The sequence below is a fragment of the Cololabis saira genome, chromosome 11 (genome assembly GCF_033807715.1).
Source record: "Cololabis saira isolate AMF1-May2022 chromosome 11, fColSai1.1, whole genome shotgun sequence".
Classification (NCBI taxonomy): Eukaryota; Metazoa; Chordata; class Actinopteri; order Beloniformes; family Belonidae; genus Cololabis; species Cololabis saira.
This window is the reverse complement of record NC_084597.1, coordinates 46,541,457-46,568,548: the sequence shown is the minus strand read 5'-3', so window position 1 is coordinate 46,568,548 and position 27,092 is coordinate 46,541,457. Positions and strand designations below refer to the sequence as shown.

The following is a 27,092-nucleotide window of genomic DNA, read 5'->3' as shown; positions in this document are numbered from 1 at the left end:
ATTTAATTTAAATGCTCACACATTTTTTTTTTAAATAGATACTAAGATTATGGACTCCACTTTGTTTTTCCTTTCCTCCCTCCAATCTTCCACTATCTTGCGTCCCTGCGTCCTTGGTTTAGTTTTATCTCTGAATCCTGAACCGGAACAGCATAAGTTCAGCACCGACGGCTTGACAGCAGTCCGCTCAGAGGAAGCCGGCTGTAGCTGAAGGAATCCGGCTGTCACGTCGGACTGACCTGGGAGTCACCCTGTGGGAGTTGTGGAAGTCACCACTGAGAGGATCTGGACGTAATTTCAACGGGATAAAGAAGATATTCAACTGGGGGTTTAGAAAAACCCCAAGGAAGTAGCATGATGGCAGTGCTGGGCTCCGCCGGTCGCCTGGTTCAACGTGAGTGAGACTAGGGCTGATTTATGCTTCCGCGTTACACCAACGCAGAGCCTACGGCGCAGGGTACGCGGTACGTTGCGCGTCGGCGCGTAACTTACGCCGTACCATACGGCGTAGCCTCTGCGTCGATTTAGCGCGGAACCACAATTCAGGCTTTTAAAAGCTACGCGAATCAGTGCATAGGAACCTCTGAACATTTAATTTGACAAATAGTTAATTGTATCCTTTGAAAACGGCTTTGATTCATTGGGTTATGTGGTCATTGATGGGCACACACGCTGCTGACATTGACGCTTCTGTTACCACGTTAAGGTGGCAGAGATATTTAACACTTCCTGTCAAGTGTTTCCCTTTGTTATCCCCTGAACCCGCTTTCCCTTCACTAATTAACTTCTGCAACATCTGTTTATACACCGAGGTAAATGCAATGATATATTTTAATTTCGTGCTATACCAATGAGTCGCCTAAAAATGAAGTAACCCGGGACATAAAACGTGCTTTTGTTTTGAGACCGCCCCGCGTGGTTTCCGCCGGTCGTCTGTTGCTGACAGCTTGACGGAGTCGTTGTTGCATAATGAACTTATCCCTCCCCGCTGCTGCATGTACTGACGCCAGGCCGTCCCCAAAACACCACCAAGCTGCTCTTTTAAAGTTTACTTGCGTGAAATAATTACATTTGGTTTTTATATATGCAGTTACACAATTGCAGAGTTGTGAACTTGTGTAATCTAGCGGTCCCCCCCTAGCGGCGAGTCAGGGGACTGCAGCTCGGTTATGAAAGTGGAGATGGAGCAAGAGCTCTTCAGAAAATGTCAAAGTTTCAGAGTCGTTATTTCTACTTTCCTAGGCAAGGCAAGTTTATTTATATAATTCAACAATTCAATTCAACACAAGGTAATTCAAAGTGCTTTACATTGACATTAAAAGCGGCAAGACACAATTAAACAGTAATATAATAATAATAATGATAATAATAATAATGGCATAATATTTCATTTAAAAAAAATAAAATTAGATACAATTATGAGAAAAGAGGTAAAATAATAAAAAGCACAAGTTGCCGAAAACTAAGGGCAGTAGAGTACCGCAGGTACACATCTCATTCGCGGTTTTCAGAGAGTATTTATTTTAAGAGTATGCTTAAATACCAAATAAATGAAATAAAATGATAAGAAAAGTCTCACCTTGATTGGTTTTGGTTCTGGTTCTGGAACCACAACAAACCAGATCCAGAAGAACCTCAGGGGTCTGGGAGCTTCATAGGAACTAACCATGTATTTTGGTCCAAGACCATTCAATTTCCTTAAGGAAATTAAGACCTCTTATAATATATATCTTTATTTAAACTCGAAAATCATTGAGGGCGAGCCCTCATTTACAATGACGTCGAGCAATACAAAAGTAAAAAAAAACAAAAAAACTAAGACAACAAAAGAGCAGTCAATTAAACAAACATGAAGTTTAAATTAATAAATAATGTAACAATAAAATCAATTAAAACAGATACAAACAGTGCTTAAAAGATTTAAGATCAGGGATTTAAAATGACCAAAAGATACTGGTGAATTAATTTTTAGAGTGTTTTGTAATGAGTTCCAGGTGGATGGTGCAGAAAAGCTAAAAGCAGATCTACCAAGCTCAGTTATGGGAATGTTTACAATATTTTCTCCCTTTTTTATGTTTTCCAGAAGAATACATTACTTTTACTTTCAATGCACCAGATTTTTATAAGCCAATTTTCTTGAAAATGATACACAGAAAAAAAAAACTGTGTAAAACAGTTTTTTTATTGTGTTGATTATTGAGGTGGTACAGAGGAAATCTATGTATCAAATATGATACATGGGGCATGATTGAGATAGTTACAAAGAGAACAATCGTAGACATAACAATGAACAAACTGTTTTCCCTGCTCTCCTCCAGTCGCCAGGACCAGCGTGGGTCTGAGTGTGAGAGGACGCTCCGCCGCTGCTGCTCTGGCCCAGAGTGTAACTCCAGAAACACAAGAACACAGGTATTTCTCTCACACACCAATGAATTCATCACAGCAGCTTTAGAGTAAGTCATGGAAAGTACCAATTTCGGGTCAAATGCAACTCCAAGTAACACATCTGGGCTGTCTTTGAGCATCTGTGATTATAGTGGGATTTATAGCAGTCACAATATAAATCTGCATCTTTTCATCACCTCTTTGGTTAATCGGGAGAAAATAGTATTGGTGAGAGCTACGAATGGGCGATATTTTACCGTTCACGATATACCGTCAAAAACTCCACGGTAAGAATTTGTCATCTCGAGGTAAAGGTCATTTTTATCGTTATCGGGATAAATGCCAGAAATTATCGTGATACATTTTTTAGTCCATACCGCCCATCCCTAGTGAGAGCATGTTAAATGCATTACGTTGCAGCTTTGAGCCCCATTGCATTGTGTTTGCTCGTCTGTGGATCGGCCAGTCCAGACGATTGCTTGATCATGTGATAGTTTGTTTATATGCAGGGAGGGAGGTATTTTCCTTCTGCTGCCCACACCGAGAGAATGATGTGTGTAAATTGATTTCAGTCAACGCCAACTCCGATGCAGTTTTTCTGAGCAGGAACTAATCGTAGTATAGCTGGTTAAACTTGTCCTCACCAGGCTGACGGAAAGCAGAGCTTTAGTGGATAAAAATAACTGAATGCTCAGTATAACATAATCAGTGCTGCTTTTATGTGCATTTCCCCCCCTGAACGGGGTAGTGAAAGAATTCCTAAGATCACAGCGCGACCAAAAACCTGAAGTGTGATTTTTTTTTTTTTTTTTTTTTTTTTTTTTTATAAATCTGATCGGCTTTCCGTGAGACAAACAAGTGAATATGGTAAAAAAAATGGTGACATTTACATCTAATGCATTGATGGGTTGCATGTGAGGTGTCCTACGAGATACGTGGCTCTCATCCGTCCTTTTTTGAAGTTCACATTTAAGCAGTTTTTGCAATTTACGTTTTGTGGTAAATGCACAGGTGGCAGGTCTTTTTCCCGAAGCGCGCTCTTACCAGCACTGACCAGTGCATAAATGGGTCGAGTAGTAGTTTAAATCTAAAACTGGTTCCACCAGTTGGTGGATCTATGTAGCTGCCGATCACACCAAAGTCAGAGCTTTTAATCAGCATTAAAGATAAACTGTCAAACAATTGCTCCTCACAATAACGGGTATTTGAAAGTATCTTTCCACCAAATGTAACACAAGTAGACATCAATATTATAGAGTTTAATCCCATTTTTACAAGGGATCAAAACGTTTCCAGAAATGAATTGTTCCTCGTTTGTCTGCAGGAAACCAAAGACAGGAATCCTGATGCTGAACATGGGAGGACCCGAGAAACTAGAAGATGTTCATGACTTCCTCCTGCGGCTCTTTATGGACACAGATCTAATGAAGCTTCCAGTCCAGAAGTGTGTACCCTAGACACACACACACACACACACACACACACACACACACACACACACACACGGAAACCTGTGAGGAAACCTGTTGCATCACAGCGCTGCTGTATTTTCTCGTTCATAACAACTGAGAACAAAAGCATCACTCGGCTGCGGCCGAGAAGAAATAGCCCTCCAGCTTCTCATTTCCTCATTTCTTTACCACCAACACTTTTCAAGAAGTCGTTCTCAACACATTTGGCTAGAGCTCATCAAAAGGAAACTTCACTTGTCTTAAAGTCACGTGTTCCAGCTTCCTCAGAGTCCTGAGTAGTTATGACACTCAATATTATTATATAATATTAGGGCTGGGCAACGATTTAACATTTTTAATCGCATGATTTCCCTGATTAATCACGATTAATCACATTGTATTGGCAAAATCAAATAATGAATTCAAAAGTTGTGTAAAGTGCACTTTTATTTATAAAAGTATGAACGAAAGTGCCACAACATTTGTTGTGCAAACATCTCAGCAAACATCAGGACTTGTCAGTAACACATATTTAGTGTAAAAATGTCAAATAAAATATAGCTTATTGCCACTACCACTTTCCTTTACAGTGGTCGAATCCGCCGTCTGGGAGAACTTTAAAATGAAAATGTCCATGTAACCGTTCCGTAATTTTACCGCTCTCCATGTCTGTTTTAGCTTTTCCGCATGTTTTTCCGCCAACTCTCTTCCGGTTCTGCAGCAGCCGGCAAAAGACTTTTCAAAACAAAAGCATGTGAGCAACATGCGTTAATGCGCGATAAAATAAATGTCGGCGTTAATAAATGAATGAGTTAACGCGATAAAAACGCATTAACTTGCCCAGCCCGATATAATATATATAAAAAAAATTTCTCCAAGCTGCAGCACATGTGGACAAGAAGGCAACAGCTTGTTCACTCAGTTTAATTTGATGAACCTGCAAGTTTATGCTTTATTTGATGTGGAAGTTTCTTATTTCTTGTTGACATTTCATGTTGTCCTTGTACGTGTCCTCTCTGCAGTACGCTAGGTCCTTTGATCGCTAAGCGGCGCACGCCAAAGATCCAGGAACAGTACAGTAAAATCGGAGGAGGCTCCCCCATAAAACACTGGACGTCCATGCAGGGAGAAGGCATGGTGAAGCTGCTGGATGAAATGAGTCCTGAGACAGGTGAGAAACTGAGGGGGGGCCTATCCTTCCTGACGGACCTCTCGCTGCTTCAGAAATGTTTCAGAAAACAGACGTTTGTGCTTTTCCAGCCGTCAGGGAGGACCCATCGTCCTGATCGCAGCGCAGTGGAACTTGATAACATGGTTTCTTCTTACCAGTTCCCTTCATTGGTGGCTGTGAAGTGTGTGCAGGGGAGATAGTGATGTGCTGAAGGAGTGTCTCTTAACACGCCTGCAACACTGATAACAGCCATTCAGCTGCGGGCTGAAGGACGATCGCATCTGCTTGTACACAAGAATTAGAATACCGGCTAAACCAGGGGTCGGCAACCCAAAATGTTGAAAGAGCCATATTGGACCAAAAACACAAAAAACAAATACTGTATGTCTGGAGCTGCAAAAAATGAAAAGTCTTGTATAAGCCTTAGAATGAAGGCAACACATGCTGCATGTTTCTATATTAGTTAGAACTGGGGGGAGATTTTTTTTTCATTATGCAGATCGAGAAAAAAGTTGAAATGTCGAGAAAAAAGTTTAAATGTTGAGAAAAAAGTCGAAATGTCAAGATTAATGTTGAAGTACAATCTTGAGAAAAAAGTTTAAATGTTGAGAAAAAAGACGAAATGACGAGAAAAAAGTCGAAATGATGAGAAAAAAGTCAAAATGACGAGAAAAAAGTAAAAATTACGAGTAAAAAGTCGAAATGTTGAGAAAAAAGTCGAAATGTCAAGATTAATGTTGAAGTACAATCTTGAGAAAAAAGTCGAAATGTCGAGGAAAAAAGTTTAAATGTTTAAATGATGAGGAAATAGTCAAAATTTTTAGAAAAAAGTCGAAATGTCGAGATTATAAAGGAAAGGGAAAAAAAGAGGAAAAAACTGAAAAAAAGAAGAAGGAAAAAAAGAGAAAAAAGGAAAAGAAAAAAAAAAGAAGGAAAAAAAGGTCAAACATTTTTGAAAAAGCTCCAGGAGCCACTAGGGTGGTGCTAAAGAGCCGCATGCGGCTCTAGAGCCGCGGGTTGCCGACCCCTGGGCTAAACTCTTTCATAGCGTCTAGCATTTTACAAGAATCTCCATAAACGTTCTTTTCTGGTTCTATTTTATTCATTAAATTATTTGGGAATGTTAAATCAACATTTCCCAAGCAGTCATTACATCTACTTAGTTTCCCTTTGGAGATGAATCAAAGTATTTTTGAACTGAATTGAGTCTTTACATTGTTTGTTAAGCGCTGCTGTGTATTGGCTTTTTCAGTTCTTTAAGTTTTTTTTTTTTTTTTCCCTGTTTCACATTTCAGCTCCTCACAAGTTCTACATCGGCTTCCGGTACGTGAACCCACTGACGGAGGAAGCTATCGAGGCGATGGAGAAGGATGGAGTAGAGAGAGCCGTGGCCTTCACCCAGTACCCTCAGTATAGCTGCTCCACCACAGGTAACCGGCACAGACGTGTGCACCACGGTAGAAATAGAGGAGATAAGACATCAGTGATGATCCTAGAGAAGCAATGGTTACTGTCCGTCAATACAAGTTTAGGGCAGTTTCTGACCAATTTGGGATCAGAACTTTATTAAAAATAATAATAATAAAAAAAAATCAAGGAAGCAGTCTGTGGAAAAACTAAGTAGACCCCGTGATCTGTTATCTCGTCACACCAGCTTTAGCAGGAACTGCTTTGTTAGCAGGAAGATGGTCACCAAATTGTTTGGAAATGGCCTTGGAGCCTACTGTTGTGGAAAAACCTATTAACAGTATATGTTTTAACCACTAGGTGACTATCTGGACTGAAACTGAATGTTTTTAGATGACCAGGAATAAGACTTGAGAGATGAGCCAGATTTCAGTAGATTTAATGATGCAGTTGCATGCCATTGGGTCAGAACCTCCATCATACATCTCGATGCAGTTGCATTGAACAAATGCATGATGATTTTAAACACAAGTGATGATTAGTCCTTACTATTCTGATAAACAGGTCATTGTAACACCAGAGCTAATCTTTTAAGAACAAAGTATCAGTTTGCACTCTCTGTACCCGGGCCAAGGCTGGTACTTATCACGGTAGATTTGGTTTAATCAAATGGCCAAGGCTACATTTCCATCACACCAGCCCAGTGGGGTTTCATCATGGTGATAATCCCTGGTGCAAATATTCTTTTTGTGCCCCCACCCCTTCCCTAAACAAAAGCGCACACCGCAAACGTAATGCTATTTTAGTCATCTATTTTCTTTTTTTCAACTTTTTATTGCTGAAAACTCAGGTCATGTCATCATGCACTTAACATGACTGACAGGTGGTCTATTAAGGTGATTGGGCTATTCCATTCTCCCTCCTTCATGGGCCCCTGGTGGCGTCTGGGCCCCGGTGCAACTGCAGCGGTTGCACCGCCGATATTTACACCTGTGCACCACGCGGTCATGGCTGAAACCGAAGAGTGATACGGCCTTTGCTATGGCTGCTTCCCGACTGTGTAACTAGTTACCCTCAGACATTCGATGCCCCCACTATTTCCAACTTAAGTCTAGATTAAAAACTCACTTCTACACTAGCTTTCCCAGTCCCCTACTCTTATCATTTCTTGTGTCTGTGTTTTTAGGTCATATTTGTGATTTATTTGTTGTCACTGAATGTTCTTTCTTTTTTTAAATTATTATTATTATGTACAGCACTTTCGTGAGTAATATCTCTGTTTTAAATGTGTTTTATAAATACATTTTACTTACTTACTGAGATAGAAGATCTCCCGTTCAAGGGGAGTTAGGAGCACAAGAGTTACACAACACTATAACAACAAGCTCCACATAAAATAAAGTGGCCCGTGAATGTCTGTGTGTTGTGGCACTTTTAACAAAAACTCCTGCACCCCTGCTGGTAACAGGATTTTTTTTTTCTTTTTTTTATATCCTGACATGTAAGACTGGAATTCAATGAGTTTGTACTTTTCTTTTTCAAAAAATAGTTTGATTAGAAGCTAGTAAGCATTACATTTCTGTGGCGTATATTTGGCATAGATTTCAAAGATTTGTGTGTATGGTTTACTGTTTTCTAAAAGCTCAGATGGATCTAAGTTGCTGCACCGCCTGGCAAAAAGCATCAAAAACGAAAATCTTAATTCCTTAAACATTGCTTCTGAGCAAGGCACTTAAGCCAGAAACCTCCAGGGACGTTGCTCCGTGTCCTGCAGCACGGGTTTACTGTAGTTATGAGTAACTGTACACTACATTTCTGATATTAAAGTGGTTTGTCTTGTCAACAGGCAGCAGTCTGAACGCCATCTACCGTTACTACAGCAACAGAGGAGACAGGCCGAAAATGCAGTGGAGCGTCATCGACCGTTGGCCCACACACCCTCTGCTGGTGGAGGTGAGACATACACATTTCTTACTATTACACTGGCACACACAATGTTTCTTGTTTTTACAACCTAGAAAAGTGAAGGGATTAATACAGAAGAGTCACAGTGGAGGACAATCACATCCCTTACAGATTATACAAAAGAATGGATGATGCACAAAAAGAAACATCATTTTAGGACCAGGGTTTTATATCTATGTGAAACTTTAACAGCAAACTGATGTCTTGAAGAAATATGCAAGATGTTTAAAGACTCGTAGGAAGATAAAAAAGTAGATAAAATCTGCTTTGAATTAAAAATATAATTCAGCTCACAACTTAAACAGCTGAGGAGTGTAATGATATGATGAAGCCTGAGTACATTTGCAGCTAGTTTTCCTGAGTGTCACTTGTGTTTCTATTTAACTATTATTCAAACAATAATCACAAGAGAACAAACACGTTAATTGTGTTTTCCTTTCTGAAGTTCAGCATCCACAGATTTAGTTTTGTCTTCTTCTTGGATGCCTGTTTTTGTTGAGTTATTCTTACCGAGTCACTGATGAATTAAAATGAGAAGTTGTAGTTTTTTCGGTTCTGCATTCAGGACTGAAGATAAAGGCCCAATCCCAATACACCCCCTACTTTCTACCACTAGCCCTCCCTCACTATCACTACCCCTAAAAAAGAAGCCACAGATTTTAAGGGCACTTGAAATCTTCCCACGTCTGTCCCAATACTCCCCCTACTCCTACTTTCAGCACCACCACTAATCAGGAAGCTGAGAGCCAAAAGCTGTTTTAATTTCAGCTGTAGCGCTGTTAATATGCCACTTTATTAAGTTTTAATATTTTTTCAGGCGTAAAAGTAACCGTTAAAATCCCCAACCTGGGCTCAGTTTATCCAAATAACGCCTGTTAAGAAATTTGACCCGATGTTTTCAGCGATGATAAGAGCCGCCGGTCCGGGGCAGCAGCAGCGGCTCACGGCCGGGTCAACCTGCGCCGTCGTCTGGGGAGAAACCTGCAGCTCTGTGGAGAATTACCGCTGGCTGAAATAAATCATTTAGGAAGATAAATGTTGGTTTAATAGATGAAATCTAACAGTTGTAGCTAAGAAATTTGCTCCGAAAATTTCGAGATTTCTGCCTGCCGGCTCCGGACCTGATTTATGGTTCCACGTTAAATCGACGCAGAGCCTACGGCGTAGGGTACGGCGTAGGGTACGGCGTACGGCGCGCGTCGCCGCGTAACCTACGCCGTAGGCTCTGCGTTGGTGTAACGCGGAACCATAAATCCTTTATGGCTTTATAGCCTTTATTCTGGCGAGGTTGCAACAACGGGCAAACAAGTGATTATGTACATTCACTGAGTGAATATTATGAAAGTAAAATATATATTTCTCGCTAGATATGTAATCAAAACGCATTTTTATGCAGAAACTCACTCAATATTGATTTTATTCACTAAAAATAAGAAATGTCCGCCATGTTTTTTTTTTTTGATTCAGTCCGCAAATGACGACGAAAAGCATTCTGGGAAATCTTTCTGGCCCTAGTCAACTAGTGAGCATCTGAAATCCCTCGACCAGTAGGGACAGATTCATAGCCACTACACTCGTTTTCTTCACTCCCCCTAGGTGGAAAGAGGAATTGGGACACCACTACCCTCACGGGAACGCGCAAAATTTAGGGGGAGGGATCAAAACTAGGGGTAGTGGGAGTATTGGGACAGGGCCAAAATGTTCAACTATGCTGACGTTGTGTGATTCTGTGTTTTTAATACTTTTGGATTGATGAAATTGAGGTGGAGTGAAGTCAGGCGCTCTCCAACTTGAGCAGCTGGTGCATCCGTTGTACAGAGGTTTCATTCACGTCTGTTCATTGTGTAGAACTTAACCCGATCCCTACACTTGACGGTACCAGTTGCCACCAAGGCCTAATGTGTGCTTCACCTCACTTCACACCCTAAACAGAGGCATAACACTTTGTCTTATTCTTTTGGTGCACATGTGCAGTGTTTTGCAGAACACATCCGAAATGAGTTACTGAAGTTCCCAGAAGAGAAGAGAGAAGACGTCGTCATCCTGTTCTCTGCACACTCGCTACCCATGGCTGTAAGTATTTATACGTGTCACTACTTCTACTGGGGGTACTTTCGGCATGTAACACTGCAACTATTACCCTACCGACACTGGCAAAGCTGAGTGGTTGGAGTCCCGTTGTCAAGATACTAATACTTCTTGTTTAAAATTCTCATCAGTGGATTATTGTTTTCCTGTTCAGAGGTTGATATTTATGCCAAACTAAAATGCTTTTGTTTTACATTCTGAGTGAAACTGATGTATGACATTGTTTTTTTTTCCCTTTATGTGAATTTTAACAATCTCTGCCTATTATAATATACAGCCAACAAAAAGGAAAACAAAATAATTTGGGCCACACGAAGAACCCCCATGATTCAATAGCTTGGAGATCCAATATTAGCAGCAATAGCTAGTAGCCATTTCAAATGTTGTATGCTAGGCAAGTTTATTTATATAGCACAATTCAACACAAGGTGATTCAAAGTGCTTTACATCAACATTAAAAGCGGTAAGACACAATTAAAACATAAATAACAAATAAAGTGAGGAGAAAATAGGTAAAATAATAGAAAGCACAAGTTGTTAAAAAGTAAGGGCAGTAGAGTACAGCAGGTACAGTGATTTGGGATGCCTCAGTTCCCGGGCCTCTAACCAGCTTTATCCATACACCGGTCGATGCTACGGTGGAGTCGCCTCACTCAGACTTTTCAGTTTTTTCCATAACTTTGCGCGGTTTTCAAAAGTATTTAATTTAAGAGTACGCTTAAATAACAAATAAAATGAAATAAAATGATGAGTTGTTAAAAAAATACAAAAGGTATTTAATTTAAGAGTACGCTTAAATAACAAATAAAAGGAAATAAAATTATGAGAAAAGAGGTAAAATAATAAAAAGCACAAGTTGTTAAAAAATAAAGGCAGTAGAGTACGGCAGGTAAGTATTTAATTTAGAGTACGCTTCAGTAAACAGTCATGTTTTTAGGCCTGATTTAAAGGAGCTGACAGTTGCAGCATAGGGAACTAATGGATCCAGCATGTATTTTGGTCCAAGACCATACAGGTCTTTGTAGACCAGCAGCAAGATTTTAAACTCTGGAAGCCAGTGTAGTGATTTCATGACCGGTGTAATATGGTCCAGTTTCCTGGTGTAATGTGATCCAGTTTCCTGGTGTAATGTGGTCCAGTTTCCTGGTGTAATGTGGTCCAGTTTCCTGGTGTAATATGGTCCAGTTTCCTGGTGTAATATGGTCCAGTTTCCTGGTGTAATGTGGTCCAGTTTCCTGGTGTAATATGGTCCAGTTTCCTGGTGTAATATGGTCCAGTTTCCTGGTGTAATATGGTCCAGTTTCCTGGTGTAATGTGGTCCAGTTTCTGGTGTAATGTGGTCCAGTTTCCTGGTGTAATATGGTCCAGTTTCCTGGTGTAATGTGGTCCAGTTTCCTGGTGTAATATGGTCCAGTTTCCTGGTGTAATATGGTCCAGTTTCCTGGTGTAATATGGTCCAGTTTCCTGGTGTAATGTGGTCCAGTTTCCTGGTGTAATGTGGTCCAGTTTCCTGGTGTAATGTGGTCCAGTTTCCTGGTGTAATATGGTCCAGTTTACTGGTGTAATGTGGTCCAGTTTCCTGGTGTAATGTGGTCCAGTTTCCTGGTGTAATATGGTCCAGTTTCCTGGTGTAACATGGTCCAGTTTCCTGGTGTAATGTGGTCCAGTTTCCTGGTGTAATATGGTCCAGTTTCCTGGTGTAATATGGTCCAGTTTCCTGGTGTAACATGGTCCAGTTTCCTGGTGTAATGTGGTCCAGTTTCCTGGTGTAATGTGGTCCAGTTTCCTGGTGTAATATGGTCCAGTTTACTGGTGTAATGTGGTCCAGTTTCCTGGTGTAATGTGGTCCAGTTTCCTGGTGTAATATGGTCCAGTTTCCTGGTGTAACATGGTCCAGTTTCCTGGTGTAATGTGGTCCAGTTTCCTGGTGTAATGTGGTCCAGTTTCCTGGTGTAACATGGTCCAGTTTCCTGGTGTAATGTGGTCCAGTTTCCTGGTGTAACATGGTCCAGTTTCCTGGTGTAATGTGGTCCAGTTTCCTGGTGTAATATGGTCCAGTTTCCTGGTGTAATATGGTCCAGTTTCCTGGTGTAATATGGTCCAGTTTCCTGGTGTAATATGGTCCAGTTTCCTGGTGTAATATGGTCCAGTTTCCTGGTGTAATATGGTCCAGTTTCCTGGTGTAATGTGGTCCAGTTTCCTGGTGTTTGTAAGGACTCTGGCAGCGTTCTGGATCAGCTGCAGCTGCCTGATAGATTTCTTGTTAAAGCCTGTAAAGTTATGCTACTATGTACTACACAACGGATAGTTGCTGCAGCAACAGAACTTATGTTTCTTTTGCATTTTTCTTTACTTGTTATGATGTCACTGCTGCTGTTACTGAAAGTGCTGCCATTGTTTGCCCTGTGTAGGTTGTAAACAGAGGGGACCCCTACCCTCAGGAGGTGGGAGCTACAGTACAGAGGGTCATGGAGAGGCTGGGACACTGCAACCCCTACAGACTAGTGTGGCAGTCCAGGGTGAGTAAACGCCTGCTACCATCCACCTGCGGCATTTATTCACAATCTCCATCTCACAATGGAAAGGTGTCGGGCTTCGTGCCGTTTGTACTAGTGGTGGGGGAAAAAATCGATATTGCAATATATTGTTGCAATCTCTGTCGCAATAAATAATCGATAAACTAACGGCAAATATGGATATTTTATTACAACACATAATGTATTTACGCAGTTGTCACCGCACTATTGTTCATGCACTTCCATTTGTCCAGCTGTTCAGTGTTTACATTTACAAGACTAGGAGGCAGTGAGGTACTATGCTAAATTAAGTTGCTTACTGACTTTTCAGTATTAGAAACAAAGCAGTGACCTGTCCTGGTTTATATAAAACATGTTATTAATGTTCATGCACTTTAATTTGTCCAGCTGTACAGTGTTTACATTTACAAGCCTAGGAGGCAGTGAGGAAATATACAAATGCACTTTCTTTGTAAATTGTATGAAGTTTTGGCATTGAATAAATGCACTACAGATGTTTTCCTTTTTATGGGTATTTTTTCTTTTTCAGTCCATATATCGTGATATATCGTTGATGACATTTTTTACAATATATTGAATATCGTAGATATCGTGTATCGTGATATTATCGTGGGCCACGTATTGCCAGAGTATTGAATCGTGAGTTACCTGTATCGTCCCATCCCTAGTTTGTACTGATGCAGATTTGTTTTCATTAGTATGGCAAAACTCTTTTTCATGCCCCAGCTAACTGCTTGGTTTTATTACTGAACAGCACACGGAAATATTAAATATTGTTGTTGGATTGTGTTGATTGTGGACCCTGGTGTCATGTCTTCCCTGTGTTTGGTCTTGCAGGTGGGACCGATGGCCTGGCTCGGCCCCCAAACAGATGACGTGATCAAAGGTCTGTGTGAACGAGGGAAGAAGAATCTCTTGCTGGTGCCCATCGCTTTCACCTCAGACCACATAGAAACGTTACACGAGCTGGACATCGAGTATGCACAAATTCTGGGGGAAGAGGTGAGATGTAAAAATAAAGCCTTCAGCACCCTCGGAGCTCAACGCTTCTTTACTCTCCTCCGTCACCTTCTACATTCACAAATTATTATGAAAAGCATTAATAAGTTATTGCCACTGTTGCTTTAACTGTTTTTTTTTATTCATTTTCCAAATTGTTAATTGCATAAACAGATGGTACAAGCATGCACAAACAAATATTAGTTACAAAGAATAGACACCAGTTATTACTTGTAATCTAAATGTATGGGATATGTAGTGCAGGTTTATTTTATCTCTGCTTCAATACAAATTATACTCATCATCAGTACGAATCTCAATAATTCCCCGTTTCCCTCCGTGAAGGCTCCTTCTTTCTTGCAAATTTTTTTTTTTTTTCCAAGTTCACTGGTGACCCAGTACGGAAAAGTATTAGGGCCAGACAGGAGAAAAATAAAATAATATTTTAGAGGAGGGAGCTTTTTTTCATTATGCACTTCGAAATGTTGAGAAAAAAGTCAAACTTTCGTGAATAAAGTCGAAATGTTGAGGAAAAAAGTCGAAATGTCAAGAAAAAAGTTGAAATGTTGAGAAAAAAAGGTGAAATTTCTTGACTTTTTTCTCAAAATTGTATTTCAACAATCTTGACATTTCGACTTTTTTCTCGACATTTCGTCTTTTTTCTCGAAGTGCACAATAAAAAAAATAAATCTTCCACTCTCAAATTTTTTTTCTCTTGCCTGGCCCTAATACTCTTCGGTAGACCCAGGGTTTGTTATTGGGGAATCTCCTCACTAATATTTTGGGGATGATGTCCACACAGAAGTTTAATCAGTCACACGCTAAGTCACAGCATTGATGTCACCTCCATGTGGCTCGCGGAGCACAACCCGCTTAATATCCTTAACACATCCCTGCAGAGTTTCTTCAGCTTCCTGCCATCACGTCCTCACACTCCTTCTGAGTGATGGGTTTATTTTCAGAGTAGAGGAAGAACAGATGATTATCTGCATTGCTTAAAGCAGGTCGCGCAGAAGAGCTGCATGCATTTAGTTTAGTTTAGTTTAGTTTATTTTTATTTGTTAGAGAGGGACAACGTACATTAAGAAACATTTTATAAAATAAAATGTAAATGTACCCAATTGTAGCCAAAAGGCTAGTTTACATTGGCAGTCCCCCTGCCAGAAATAATAGGCTAGTACCTAGTAAAAAAGATTAAAACACAAGTACAAACACATCAGCAATAACATATAACATATATAATTCAACCCTTACAATATACAGTTCATCCCCACATCGATAGTATACACATCAATGTTCACATCTTTGATTATCGATCAACCAATTCCTAAGATTATATTTGAAGACGTTGTATGAAATGGACTCTCTAATGTTCTGTGGGATGTTATTCCACTTAGGTGCTGTTTTATAAGAGAAAACTGATTGCCCAAATGCGCTCTTTCTAAAGGGGATTTTGCAGTCTCCTCTGGCTGTCCCTCTGGTAACTCTGGCTTCCCCTCCAGTAGCACCAGTTACAGAGGAGCGGAAATGGACTTGATTGCAGAGTGGGGGTGGTGCCAGGTTATTTCGAATTTTATACATTAGGCAGCAGTTTTTAAAAAGAACAAGGTTTTCCCAACTTAATAGTCTATATTTTTGTAAAATTGCACAATGATGAGAAAATCTTGGTTTTTTTTATCTAGTATTTTGAATGCTTGTTTGTATAGAGAAATAACCGGTAATTTCTGAACGCGTTCAATAAATCTAATGTTTTATTTCCTCTGGTGGGGCAGTTGACGAACTAATGAAACACTGGAAGTATGGACAAGGGAGAGACGTTTGAGTGGGAGATATGCTCCTTCAGTGAAACGCATAATACTGCATTCTCAATACTCAATATCGTCCAACGTTTCTCACGTTTCCTACTATGATCTATGAGAAGAGGTTGTTTTAAACGTTTTCTTTCTTTCTCTCCGCTCCGTGACGTGTCCTCTTTTACCCACCAGGGATTTTGGGTCACAATTTGAGCATCAGTTTGACTTTTTGAAAGTCAATGAGCTGCTCCGGCTTGTGAACAACTCTCTCGTTGTTCTGGTTACTTGTCATAACAAACAGTAAGGGTCAGTTATCAATATCAGCGCATGTTCATTAACACTCAGCCCTGCTGAGGACCAAGCTGTTGAAAACCCTGGAGAATGAACCATCTGGGCTTCAAAGCACTTAGGTTGCTCCAGATTTCTGGTATTTTCTAAAATATGTATGTTTATTTTAAAAAGAAACCAACCCAGATATGTTTATGTATATAGCACATACAAAGCAAAGCGTATGAACATGTATTTGAGCTGTTTGTCTTGTCTTCTTTCACCAGTGTGGGGTGGAGAACATCAAGAGAGCAGAGTCACTGAACGGGAATCCTCTGTTTATGAAGGTACCTTTACTGAAATCTATAACATATCTATAAGCATCGTAAAAAAATGTTTTAAACTTCTTTTTTAACTTCCCTTTGAAGCAGAAGAGGTTCAAATGTGTAAACTGTGTAAACTTTTGGAAATGCTAACTGGTCTGCAAATTCTGCTTTATGATGTCCTTATGGCTGATGATTCTCATTTAAGCTTCAGTCAGGTGTTTATTTTAATCGGCAAATAATCAGTGGTGACTGTGGTTAAAGGAAAAAAAAAAAGCAGAAGGGAAGAATAGTAAAAATAATGAGAATAGACGTAGAGAAATCTGTCGTTACATGTCCAGGAAAACGATGGTCGCTTAAAGAACTTGAAAATGGCAAGAACTAATGAATAATTGATATTGATTAATGTAAATCGGACATTTCTCTTGAATTGTGCCTCAATTGAATCATTAAAAAAAAAAAAAGCTAATGACACCGACAAAAATTAAGAGACCCTGAACATAAAATGTCATTGCACAATAATTTGTGGGGGGGGGGGGTTCTGTACGATCGGACCTCTCCACCTGTAGATGGGAATCTTGCCCCAGTCTTCATGAGCAAACTGTCCCAGCTGCCTTACGTTTGAAGTATTTCTTCTCCAGACTGCAGGTTTCAACTTTTTCCACAAATATTCAATAGGATTTATATCAGGACTCTTAGAGAGACACTTCTGACTAGTCTAGTGTTTTCGTTCTGAACCATTCTTGGGTGTTTCTATATGTGTATTTTGGGTCACTCTCCCATTGGAGGACCCACGCCCCGCAACTAAAACCAAGCCGTCTGACACATCGCAGCGTATTTCACTCCAGAAAGCATAGATAGAGAGAGAGATTTCATTATACCCTGGGCAGATTCAAGACCTCCTGTGTCAGACGCCACAGAGCTCAACGTAACCCCAGAATATAATCGAGCCTCCTCCCCATCTCATAGTAAGCATCTGTCTGGCCAAAAAGCCCCAGTTTTATGTGTCGTTAGGCTTGTCAGAAAGCATTTTAGGAAATTCCAGTCTAATTTTCTTTTTATGATTTGGTTTAACCAGTGGAGTCCTCCTCCGTCATCCATTTAGACTCAAACAGCCACCGATAATGCAATCTTAGGCTGATGTACCTTGACCTTGGAGTTCACCGTAAACCTCTTTGGAAGATCTTCTGGACTCTTCGGTTAAAATTTGGATCATCCATCTTTTCAATTTGTCCCCAATTTTCCCCTTGCGGCCATGTATGTGGAAGTTTTCTACAGTCCAGATGTTGCCACGCCCCCTGCTTCTCACTGAAGGAGCTGCAACTGAAGCAGTGAACACTTGTAAACTGCAATGTGAGCAGCAGGTGGTGCCAAAGGAGCGGATTTGTTTCTCAAATTACCCAGTTTATGTAATACTATCAGGGAAAGGTGGCAATTTCAGAAGATATGACAAAAATACACCCGCCAGCTGTGAGTTTAATGAAACGGAGAAGAACTGAGCATAGAAATAACCGAGGTGGATGTTGTGTAGGGTCCTGTGAACAAAGCAAACTGCAGCCATGAAATGGTCATTAAATGTATACTTTCTTTCCTCCCCTGTCCTTTCTTCACTCACCACCTCTCTCTTTCTGTCTTGACTCCTTCTCTTCTTCGTCATTCCTCCCTCCATCCTTTCCTTCCTCCACCCTCCACCCTTAACCCTGAAACCTGTCTCACAGTAGGCAGATCCTGTGTGTGTGTGTGTGTGTGTGTGTGTGTGTGTGTGTGTGTGTGTGTGTGTGGGGGGGGGTTATTAAAGGAAGGGGGCAGATCAATGGAACCTTTAGAGCTGACTACAGTAGAACTGAACCGCACGGCTGGCTGGCTGGTCAGACCCGCTGCGCTCAGAGACCCCGTACCAAGTCTTTGTGTGTGTGCGCGCGCTTGCGCGCAAGTGTGATTGTGTGAGGGAATCAATATCCAGAGGATGATTAGTTGGTAGTTACTGAGGGATGGTTTCCTCGGTGTGGTTGTAGTTTGTGTGCTGCTGTCGTCTGCACGTAGCAGCTGCTAAAAACCCAAAACTCATTCATCATGATTTTCTCCTCAGGGCCCGGATGATGACGGGTCTTACTGTTCTGGATTCAACACACCTGGTTAACTAGATACAGCTGCTGAATGTATCTTACCTGTGACACAATTAACCCTTGTGCTGTCTTCAGAGGAAGGAAGGAAGGAAGGAAGGAAGGAAGGAAGGAAGGAAGGAAGGAAGGAAGGAAGGAAGGAAGGAAGGAAGGAAGGAAGGAAGGAAGGAAGGAAGGAAGGAAGGAAGGAAGGAAGGAAGGAAGGAAGGAAGGAAGGAAGGAAGGAAGGAAGGAAGAAGAAGGAAGGAAGGAAGGAAGGAAGGAAGGAAGGAAGGAAGGAAGGAAGGAAGGAAGGAAGGAAGGAAGGAAGGAAGGAAGGAAGGAAGGAAGGAAGGAAGGAAGGAAGGAAGGAAGGAAGGAAGGAAGGAAGGAAGGAAGGAAGGAAGGAAGGAAGGAAGGAAGGAAGGAAGGAAGGAAGGAAGGAAGGAAGGAAGGAAGGAAGGAAGGAAGGAAGGAAGGAAGGAAGGAAGGAAGGAAGGAAGGAAGGAAGGAAGGAAGGAAGGAAGGAAGGAAGGAGCGAGCAAGAATGAAAAGAAGGAAGGAAGGAAGGAAGAATGAAAAGAAGGAAGGAAGGAAGGAAGGAAGGAAGGAAGGAGCGAGCAAGAATGAAAAGAAGGAAGGAAGGAAGGAAGAATGAAAAGAAGGAAGGAAGGAAGGAAGAATGAAAAGAAGGAAGGAAGGAAGGAAGGAAGGAAGGAAGGAAGAAAGGAAGGAAGGAGCAAGAATGAAAAGAAGGAAGGAAGGAAGGAAGGAAGGAAGGAAGGAAGAAAGGAAGGAAGGAGCAAGAATGAAAAGAAGGAAGGAAGGAAGGAAGGAAGGAAGGGAGCAAGAATGAAAAGAAGGAAGGAAGGAAGGAAGGAAGGAAGGAAGGAAGGAGCAAGAATGAAAAGAAGGAAGGAAGGAGCAAGAATGAAAAGAAGGAAGGAAGGAGCAAGAATGAAAAGAAGGAAGGAAGGAAGGAAGGAAGGAAGGAAGGAAGGAAGGAAGGAAGGAAGGAAGGAAGGAGCGAGCAAGAATGAAAAGAAGGAAGGAAGGAAGGAAGAATGAAAAGAAGGAAGGAAGGAAGGAAGGAAGGAAGAAAGGAAGGAAGGAGCAAGAATGAAAAGAAGGAAGGAAGGAAGGAAGGAAGGAAGGAAGGAAGGAGCAAGAATGAAAGGAAGGAAGGAAGGAAGGAAGGAAGGAAGGAAGGAAGGAAGGAAGGAAGGAAGGAAGGAAGGAAGGAAGGAGCAAGAATGAAAAGAAGGAAGGAAGGAAGGAAGGAAGGAAGGAGCAAGAATGAAAAGAAGGAAGGAAGGAGCAAGAATGAAAAGAAGGAAGGAAGGAGCAAGAATGAAAAGAAGGAAGGAAGGAAGGAAGGAAGGAAGGAAGGAAGGAAGGAAGGAAGGAAGGAAGGAAGGAAGGAAGGAAGGAAGGAAGGAAGGAAGGAAGGAAGGAAGGAAGGAAGGAAGGAAGGAAGAAGGAAGGAAGGAAGGAAGGAAGGAAGGAAGGAGCGAGCAGAATGAAAAGAAGGAAGGAAGGAAGGAGCGAGCAAGAATGAAAAGAAGGAAGAAGGAAGGAAGAATGAAAAGAAGGAAGGAAGGAAGGAAGGAGCAAGAATGAAAAGAAGGAAGGAAGGAAGGAAGGAAGGAAGGAGCAAGAATGAAGGAAGGAAGGAAGGAAGGAGCAAGAATGAAAAGAAGGAAGGAAGGAAGGAAGGAGCAAGAATGAAAAGAAGGAAGGAAGGAAGGAAGGAAGGAAGAAAGGAAGGAAAAGAAGGAAGGAAGGAAGGAAGGAAGAAAGGAAGGAAGAAAGAATGGAAAAGAAGGAAGGAAGGAAGGAAGGAAGAAAGGAAGGAAGAAAGGAATGAAAAGAAGGAAGGAAGGAAGAAAGGAATGAAAAGAAGGAAGGAAGAAAGGAAGGAATGAAAGGAAGGAAGAAAGGAATGAAAAGAAGGAAGGAAGAATGAAAAGAAGGAAGGAAGAAAGGAATGAAAAGAAGGAAGGAAGAATGAAAAGAAGGAAGGAATGAAGGAAGAATCGAAGGAAGGAAGAATGAAAAGAAGGAAGGAATGAAGGAAGAATCGAAGGAAGGAAGAATGAAAAGAAGGAAGGAAGAATGAAAGGAAGGAAGGAAGAATGAAAGGAAGGAAGGAAGAATGAAAAGAAGGAAGGAAGGAAGGAAGAATGGAAGGAAGGGAGGAAGAATGAAAAGAAGGAAGGAAGGAAGGAAGGAAGAATGGAAGGAAGGAAGGAATGAAAGGAAGGAAGGAATGAAAGGAAGGAAGGAATGAAGGAAGAATCGAAGGAAGGAAGAATGAAAAGAAGGAAGGAATGAAGGAAGAATCGAAGGAAGGAAGAATGAAAAGAAGGAAGGAAGAATGAAAGGAAGGAAGGAAGAATGAAAGGAAGGAAGGAAGAATGAAAAGAAGGAAGGAAGGAAGGAAGAATGAAAAGAAGGAAGGAAGGAAGGAAGGAAGGAAGAAAGGAAGGAAGGAGCAAGAATGAAAAGAAGGAAGGAAGGAAGGAAGGAAGGAGGAGCAAGAATGAAAAGAAGGAAGGAAGGAAGGAAGGAAGGAGCAAGAATGAAAAGAAGGAAGGAAGGAAGGAAGGAAGGAAGGAGCAAGAATGAAAAGAAGGAAGGAAGGAAGGAAGGAAGGAAGGAAGGAGCAAGAATGAAAAGAAGGAAGGAAGGAGCAAGAATGAAAAGAAGGAAGGAAGGAGCAAGAATGAAAAGAAGGAAGGAAGGAAGGAAGGAAGGAAGGAAGGAAGGAAGGAAGGAAGGAAGGAAGGAAGGAAGGAAGGAGCGAGCAAGAATGAAAAGAAGGAAGGAAGGAAGGAAGAATGAAAAGAAGGAAGGAAGGAAGGAAGGAAGGAAGGAAGAAAGGAAGGAAGGAGCAAGAATGAAAAGAAGGAAGGAAGGAAGGAAGGAAGGAAGGAAGGAGCAAGAATGAAAGGAAGGAAGGAAGGAAGGAAGGAAGGAAGGAAGGAAGGAAGGAAGGAAGGAAGGAAGGAAGGAAGGAAGGAAGGAAGGAGCAAGAATGAAAAGAAGGAAGGAAGGAAGGAAGGAAGGAAGGAGCAAGAATGAAAAGAAGGAAGGAAGGAGCAAGAATGAAAAGAAGGAAGGAAGGAAGGAAGGAAGGAAGGAAGGAAGGAAGGAAGGAAGGAAGGAAGGAAGGAAGGAAGGAAGGAAGGAGCGAGCAAGAATGAAAAGAAGGAAGGAAGGAAGGAGCGAGCAAGAATGAAAAGAAGGAAGGAAGGAAGGAAGAATGAAAAGAAGGAAGGAAGGAAGGAAGGAGCAAGAATGAAAAGAAGGAAGGAAGGAAGGAAGGAAGGAAGGAAGGAGCAAGAATGAAAAGAATGAAGGAAGGAAGGAAGGAAGGAGCAAGAATGAAAAGAAGGAAGGAAGGAAGGAAGGAGCAAGAATGAAAAGAAGGAAGGAAGGAAGGAAGGAAGGAAGAAAGGAATGAAAAGAAGGAAGGAAGGAAGGAAGGAAGAAAGGAAGGAAGAAAGGAATGAAAAGAAGGAAGGAAGGAAGGAAGGAAGAAAGGAAGGAAGAAAGGAATGAAAAGAAGGAAGGAAGAAAGGAATGAAAAGAAGGAAGGAAGGAAGAAAGGAATGAAAAGAAGGAAGGAAGAAAGGAAGGAATGAAAGGAAGGAAGAAAGGAATGAAAAGAAGGAAGGAAGAATGAAAAGAAGGAAGGAAGAAAGGAATGAAAAGAAGGAAGGAAGAATGAAAAGAAGGAAGGAATGAAGGAAGAATCGAAGGAAGGAAGAATGAAAAGAAGGAAGGAATGAAGGAAGAATCGAAGGAAGGAAGAATGAAAAGAAGGAAGGAAGAATGAAAGGAAGGAAGGAAGAATGAAAGGAAGGAAGGAAGAATGAAAAGAAGGAAGGAAGGAAGGAAGAATGGAAGGAAGGGAGGAAGAATGAAAAGAAGGAAGGAAGGAAGGAAGGAAGAATGGAAGGAAGGAAGGAATGAAAGGAAGGAAGGAATGAAAGGAAGGAAGGAATGAAGGAAGAATGGAAGGAAGGAAGGAAGGAAGAATGAAAAGAAGGAAGGAAGAATGAAAAGAAGGAAGGAAGAATGAAAAGAAGGAAGGAATGAAGGAAGAATCGAAGGAAGGAAGAATGAAAAGAAGGAAGGAATGAAGGAAGAATCGAAGGAAGGAAGAATGAAAAGAAGGAAGGAAGAATGAAAGGAAGGAAGGAAGAATGAAAGGAAGGAAGGAAGAATGAAAAGAAGGAAGGAAGGAAGGAAGAATGGAAGGAAGGAAGGAAGAATGAAAAGAAGGAAGGAAGGAAGGAAGAATGGAAGGAAGGAAGGAAGAATGAAAGGAAGGAAGGAATGAAAGGAAGGAAGGAATGAAAGGAAGGAAGGAATGAAGGAAGAATGGAAGGAAGGATGGAATGAAGGAAGGAAGGAAGGAGCAAGAATGAAAAGAAGGAAGGAAGGAAGAATGGAAGGAAGGAAGGAAGGAATGAAGGAAGAATGAAAAGAAGGAAGGAATGAAGGAAGAATGGAAGGAAGGAAGGAAGAATGAAAAGAAGGAAGGAAGAATGGAAGGAAGGAAGGAATGAAGGAAGAATGGAAGGAAGAATGGAAGGAAGGAAGGAATGAAGGAAGAATGGAAGGAAGGAAGGAATGAAAGGAAGGAAGGAATGAAGGAAGAATGGAAGGAAGGAAGGAATGAAGGAAGAATGGAAGGAAGGAAGGAAGGAAGAATGAAAAGAAGGAAGTAGAGAGAAGGAAGGAAGGGAGAAGGAAGGAGAGAGCAGGAGGAAAGAAGGAAGGAAGGAAGGAAGGAGAGAGAAGGAGGAAAGAAGGAAGGAAGGAAGGAAGGGGAGAGAAGGAAGGAAGGAAGGGAGAAGGAAGGAGAGAGCAGGAGGAAAGAAGGAACAGGAGAATTAGGTCATTTTGACCCAAAGAGAAAGAAAAAAAAAACTTTTTTTAACCCTTGTACTGTCTGACGTTTTGAAGATGCTCAGTCCCAAACCTTTTTTTTTTTTTTTTTAATGGACAAACCACTGGACATGAATGTGTGGATCATTGTAACGTGGAAGCCTGTCTGTACTTGTGTTGTGCAAATCCGTTTCCTCCCCCTGAGAGTTGACCCTGTGTTATTTGTGATGTCCAGGCACTAGCGGACCTGGTCCAGTCCCACCTGAAGACCAACGAGCCGTGTTCCCGCCAGCTGACCCTGCGCTGCCCACTGTGCACAAACCCCACCTGTGGAGCGGCCAAGGCCTTTTTCGCCAACCAGAAACTTGCATAGAAACATGCATTTACACAAACACACACATTGGAGCATTTCTTGTTACAGGATTTTCTCTTGAGAGACTTTAGTCTATTTTTAAATGAATGCCACACACACACACACACACACACACACACACACACACACACACACACATGCACTGAGCCTCTGCAGCAAGCATGCCCATAACCCATAAAATATGTAAAGACTGGACTAAATGCTGATACGTTTTAGATATAAAATATAGTTTTATTTTGATCTTCCTCATCTTCCATGTAAGGTCTTGCAGAGGTGCTTCAGTCAAAGTCTGTGCAGATAAAGAAAGTGATGCTTAAATGTTTGTTTTCTTTGTTTTGATTCCCCATGCTTACCTTCCCTGGGAAATATTTCCCCTTGCTGATGCTAATGAGACACCGCTCTCAAAGGCTTCACCTTCCTCGTCACCTGTAGCTTCACCTTTGACCTGTCAGCCAGGACCCCCCCCCCATCTTTGGCCCCGTTTACACGGAGCAAAAACGGAGGCGTTTTCATGCATTTTGGCCGTTCGTTTACACGAAAACAGAGCTCAAAGTCACCAAAAACGATCATTTCTGAAAACTCCGGCCAAAGTGGAGATTTTCAAAAACTCATTTTTCACGTTTGCGTCTAAACAGAGGAAAACGGAGATTTAGGCTTCAGAACGTCACATTATGGGACAGAAACGTCACTAGCGTCATTTGTGTGACCTGTGTTTACAATAAGTTTGGCCACCGTCAATATTTTCTTGTATTTACCTGTTTTATATTTTAAAGTCACACTTAAAAGTAACTCCACTTCTCTGTCACTCCAAACGAAAGACTCTCGTTCTGTCTTGGAAGTAAAGCCTGAATTATGGTCCCGCGTTAAATCGACGCAGAGCCTACGGCGTAGGGTACGCAGCGATGCGCGCCGTACAGTGTGCGTCGCCGCGTACCCTACGCCGTAGGCTCTGGGTTGGTGTAACGCGGAACCATAAATCAGCTTGGAAGTTACACGTGTCATTTGTTGATGTTTTTTCCAGGATTCTGATTGGCTGGCATGACGTTAACAGTGGATTCGTGTAAACGAAGAGATTTTGAAAACGATCTCGTGTAAACGAGGATATTTATGAAAACGTAGAGGGGAAAATATCCATTTTTGTAAATACCCGGCTATGTGTAAACAGGGCCTTAAAGGCTTCACCTTCCTCGTCACCTGTAGCTTCACCTTTGACCTGTCAGCCGGGACCCCCCCCATCTTTAACTCTTATACTGTGATTCAGGGAGGCTCCTGCTGACATGTAGGTGAATATCATCAAGATAAAAAGGGAAAAAATAGAGCAATGTAAGGACTTGAGAGCTTTTGTATTTCATAAGAAGAAAATAAAAAAGTTAACAAATAATCTCCTCTAATTTCTACAATCTCGTTTATCAGTGTAGTAAAACCATAGTGTCAAGAGGTGGGATGTGTCGGTGTCATCATTTATTTGAGATGGTGTACATGTTAGGATAAATATTCAGTACTTTTTGCACATTTGCTTTTTATTTTGTCCTCTGCCAGCAATTCAAAAACTAAAAAAGGAAACTTGAACAGGGTGAACTGTTCACCTCTGCACATTTAAAAGATGTGAATATAGTTGCAGTCTGTCAAGTTGGAGGTTACAGTGCATGCTTTCAACATCAGGCTTAACAGTTCATTTTAGGAGACTGGCTCAGCAGATCAATACAAGCAGGGCTGAGTTAGCAGAAGGAGGTCAGGTAGATGCCCAGTTCAAACCAAAACCAGCTGAGTTATGGTTTTCTAAATAAAGTATGGTGAGTGTAATCTAGAGTTGAAAAAAAAAAACCTCGAAACTCTGAACCAAGTGAGGTAAAACAGAAATTCTGTGCGTCAGTGCCGTAGTGTGTCGCCGAAGACAAACCTCGTGGAGATATAATACAGCTGTTCTTTCATTTTTAAATTCCTTCACCACTTTGATAACTTCCCTTCAAACACTAGTTTTCAATTTTTTGCAGCACCCTGTACACTTCAGGCAGTATTTTTGAGTGTCCTTGATCATTTAACATCCCCAAACCTGATGTAGCTAAACGTTTGCCAGTGAGAAGTGCACCACTGGACTGGAGTGTCACCGCTCTGGATGAAGCGTGACCTCTTCTCATCAGCACTGACCACTTTCATGGTGTAGTAAAACTACAATTATTCTACATGAGCTGCCATACAGCCGTATCCTGTCTTTTGAAGTCATGACTCTGAGTCATTCTCATCCTCTGGTGTTTGATGCCACCTATTTAGCACGAGTGCCGTTACTGTTGACGTTCTGACGCAACGGGGCGACATGCTTTTTGACGTTAATCCACGTATTATGTTACCTCTCGGTTCGTGTGATGAAACCAGGAAATGATGTCAGGTTTGTGAGAGCGTCGGAAAAGATGAACCTTAAAACTAGGGATGGGAATTGACAAGATTTTTATGATTCCAATTCCATTTTTGATTCTGCTTAATGATTCGGTTCTTTATTGATTCTCATTTGGAAGAAAAGGACAAAAAAAGGTCAATCAACATCACCAATATAGTGGTGAGCCTACAGGAAGGAGGGCTCACGTCCCGTTTCAAGTTGAGCCCGACCGTGTCGCATGAGCAAAGACCCGGCCACCAGGTGCTCGCCTTCAAGCGCCAACCCCAGGCCTGGCTCCTGGGCGGGGCCCCGGTGATGACAATCCGGGCGACGTAACGGTCCTTCATTTTTCCTTTTTCATGATTAGATTTTGAACCGCTCTTTGTCTGGCCTGTCACCTAGGACCTGCTTGCCATGCGAACCCGTGTTCTGCAGGACTGTGACTGTACTAGTGGCTGTTGGTGCTCAGTAAGGGCTAGAAGTAAGTGCTAGAAGCTCACTACTCACATTTTAGTTCATAAAGATGATTGAATAGATTTTCTGCCGTAGTACCAATATATAAAACAAAACTCACTTAACACCTAAATAACAACAAAACAGGCCACGTCACAGCAGAAAGACGCACTCTTCTCATGTGTGTGTGTTTCTATTACTTTTTTCTTCATTCTCTGATATGTTGTATTATTTTTGCTGCTGCTCATCTGAAAAAGCATCATGGAAGATCAGCGTTGTGCATGCAGAGTACTTACACTGTGGTTGTTTTTATTTATTTGCACATCCTCATTTAGAATGACTGGTTGTTTGCAAAGTTTTAAGTGTGTGTGTGTGTGTGTGTATACATGTATGTGTATGTATGTATGTGTGTGTGTATGTATATATATATATATATATATATATATATATATACATACATACACAGGACTGTTTCAGAAAATTAGAATATTGTGATTTTCTGTAA

General features: G+C 41.3%; 1 protein-coding gene across 1 annotated transcript; it reads left to right on the top strand.

Annotated features, from left to right (window-relative positions):
- The first annotated feature begins 168 nt into the window (after positions 1-168).
- Positions 169-25,188, top strand: fech (ferrochelatase). The gene is made up of 11 exons (XM_061733552.1): positions 169-394; positions 2,319-2,409; positions 3,710-3,829; positions 4,859-5,007; positions 6,303-6,437; positions 8,261-8,367; positions 10,354-10,452; positions 12,879-12,986; positions 13,842-14,006; positions 16,351-16,410; positions 23,623-25,188. Exons 1-11 carry the CDS (start codon positions 355-357, stop codon positions 23,758-23,760), a joined length of 1,212 nt encoding a protein of 403 aa, XP_061589536.1. The 5' UTR covers positions 169-354; the 3' UTR covers positions 23,761-25,188.
- The last annotated feature ends 1,904 nt before the right edge of the window (positions 25,189-27,092 follow it).

Coding starts and splice junctions, on each gene's coding strand:
- fech (XM_061733552.1), top strand. CDS start 355: ATGATGGCAGTGCTGGGCTCCGCCGGTCGCCTGGTTCAAC. Junction 12,987..13,841: donor GACTAGTGTGGCAGTCCAGG/GTGAGTAAACGC, acceptor TTGGTCTTGCAG/GTGGGACCGATGGCCTGGCT. Junction 14,007..16,350: donor CACAAATTCTGGGGGAAGAG/GTGAGATGTAAA, acceptor TTCTTTCACCAG/TGTGGGGTGGAGAACATCAA.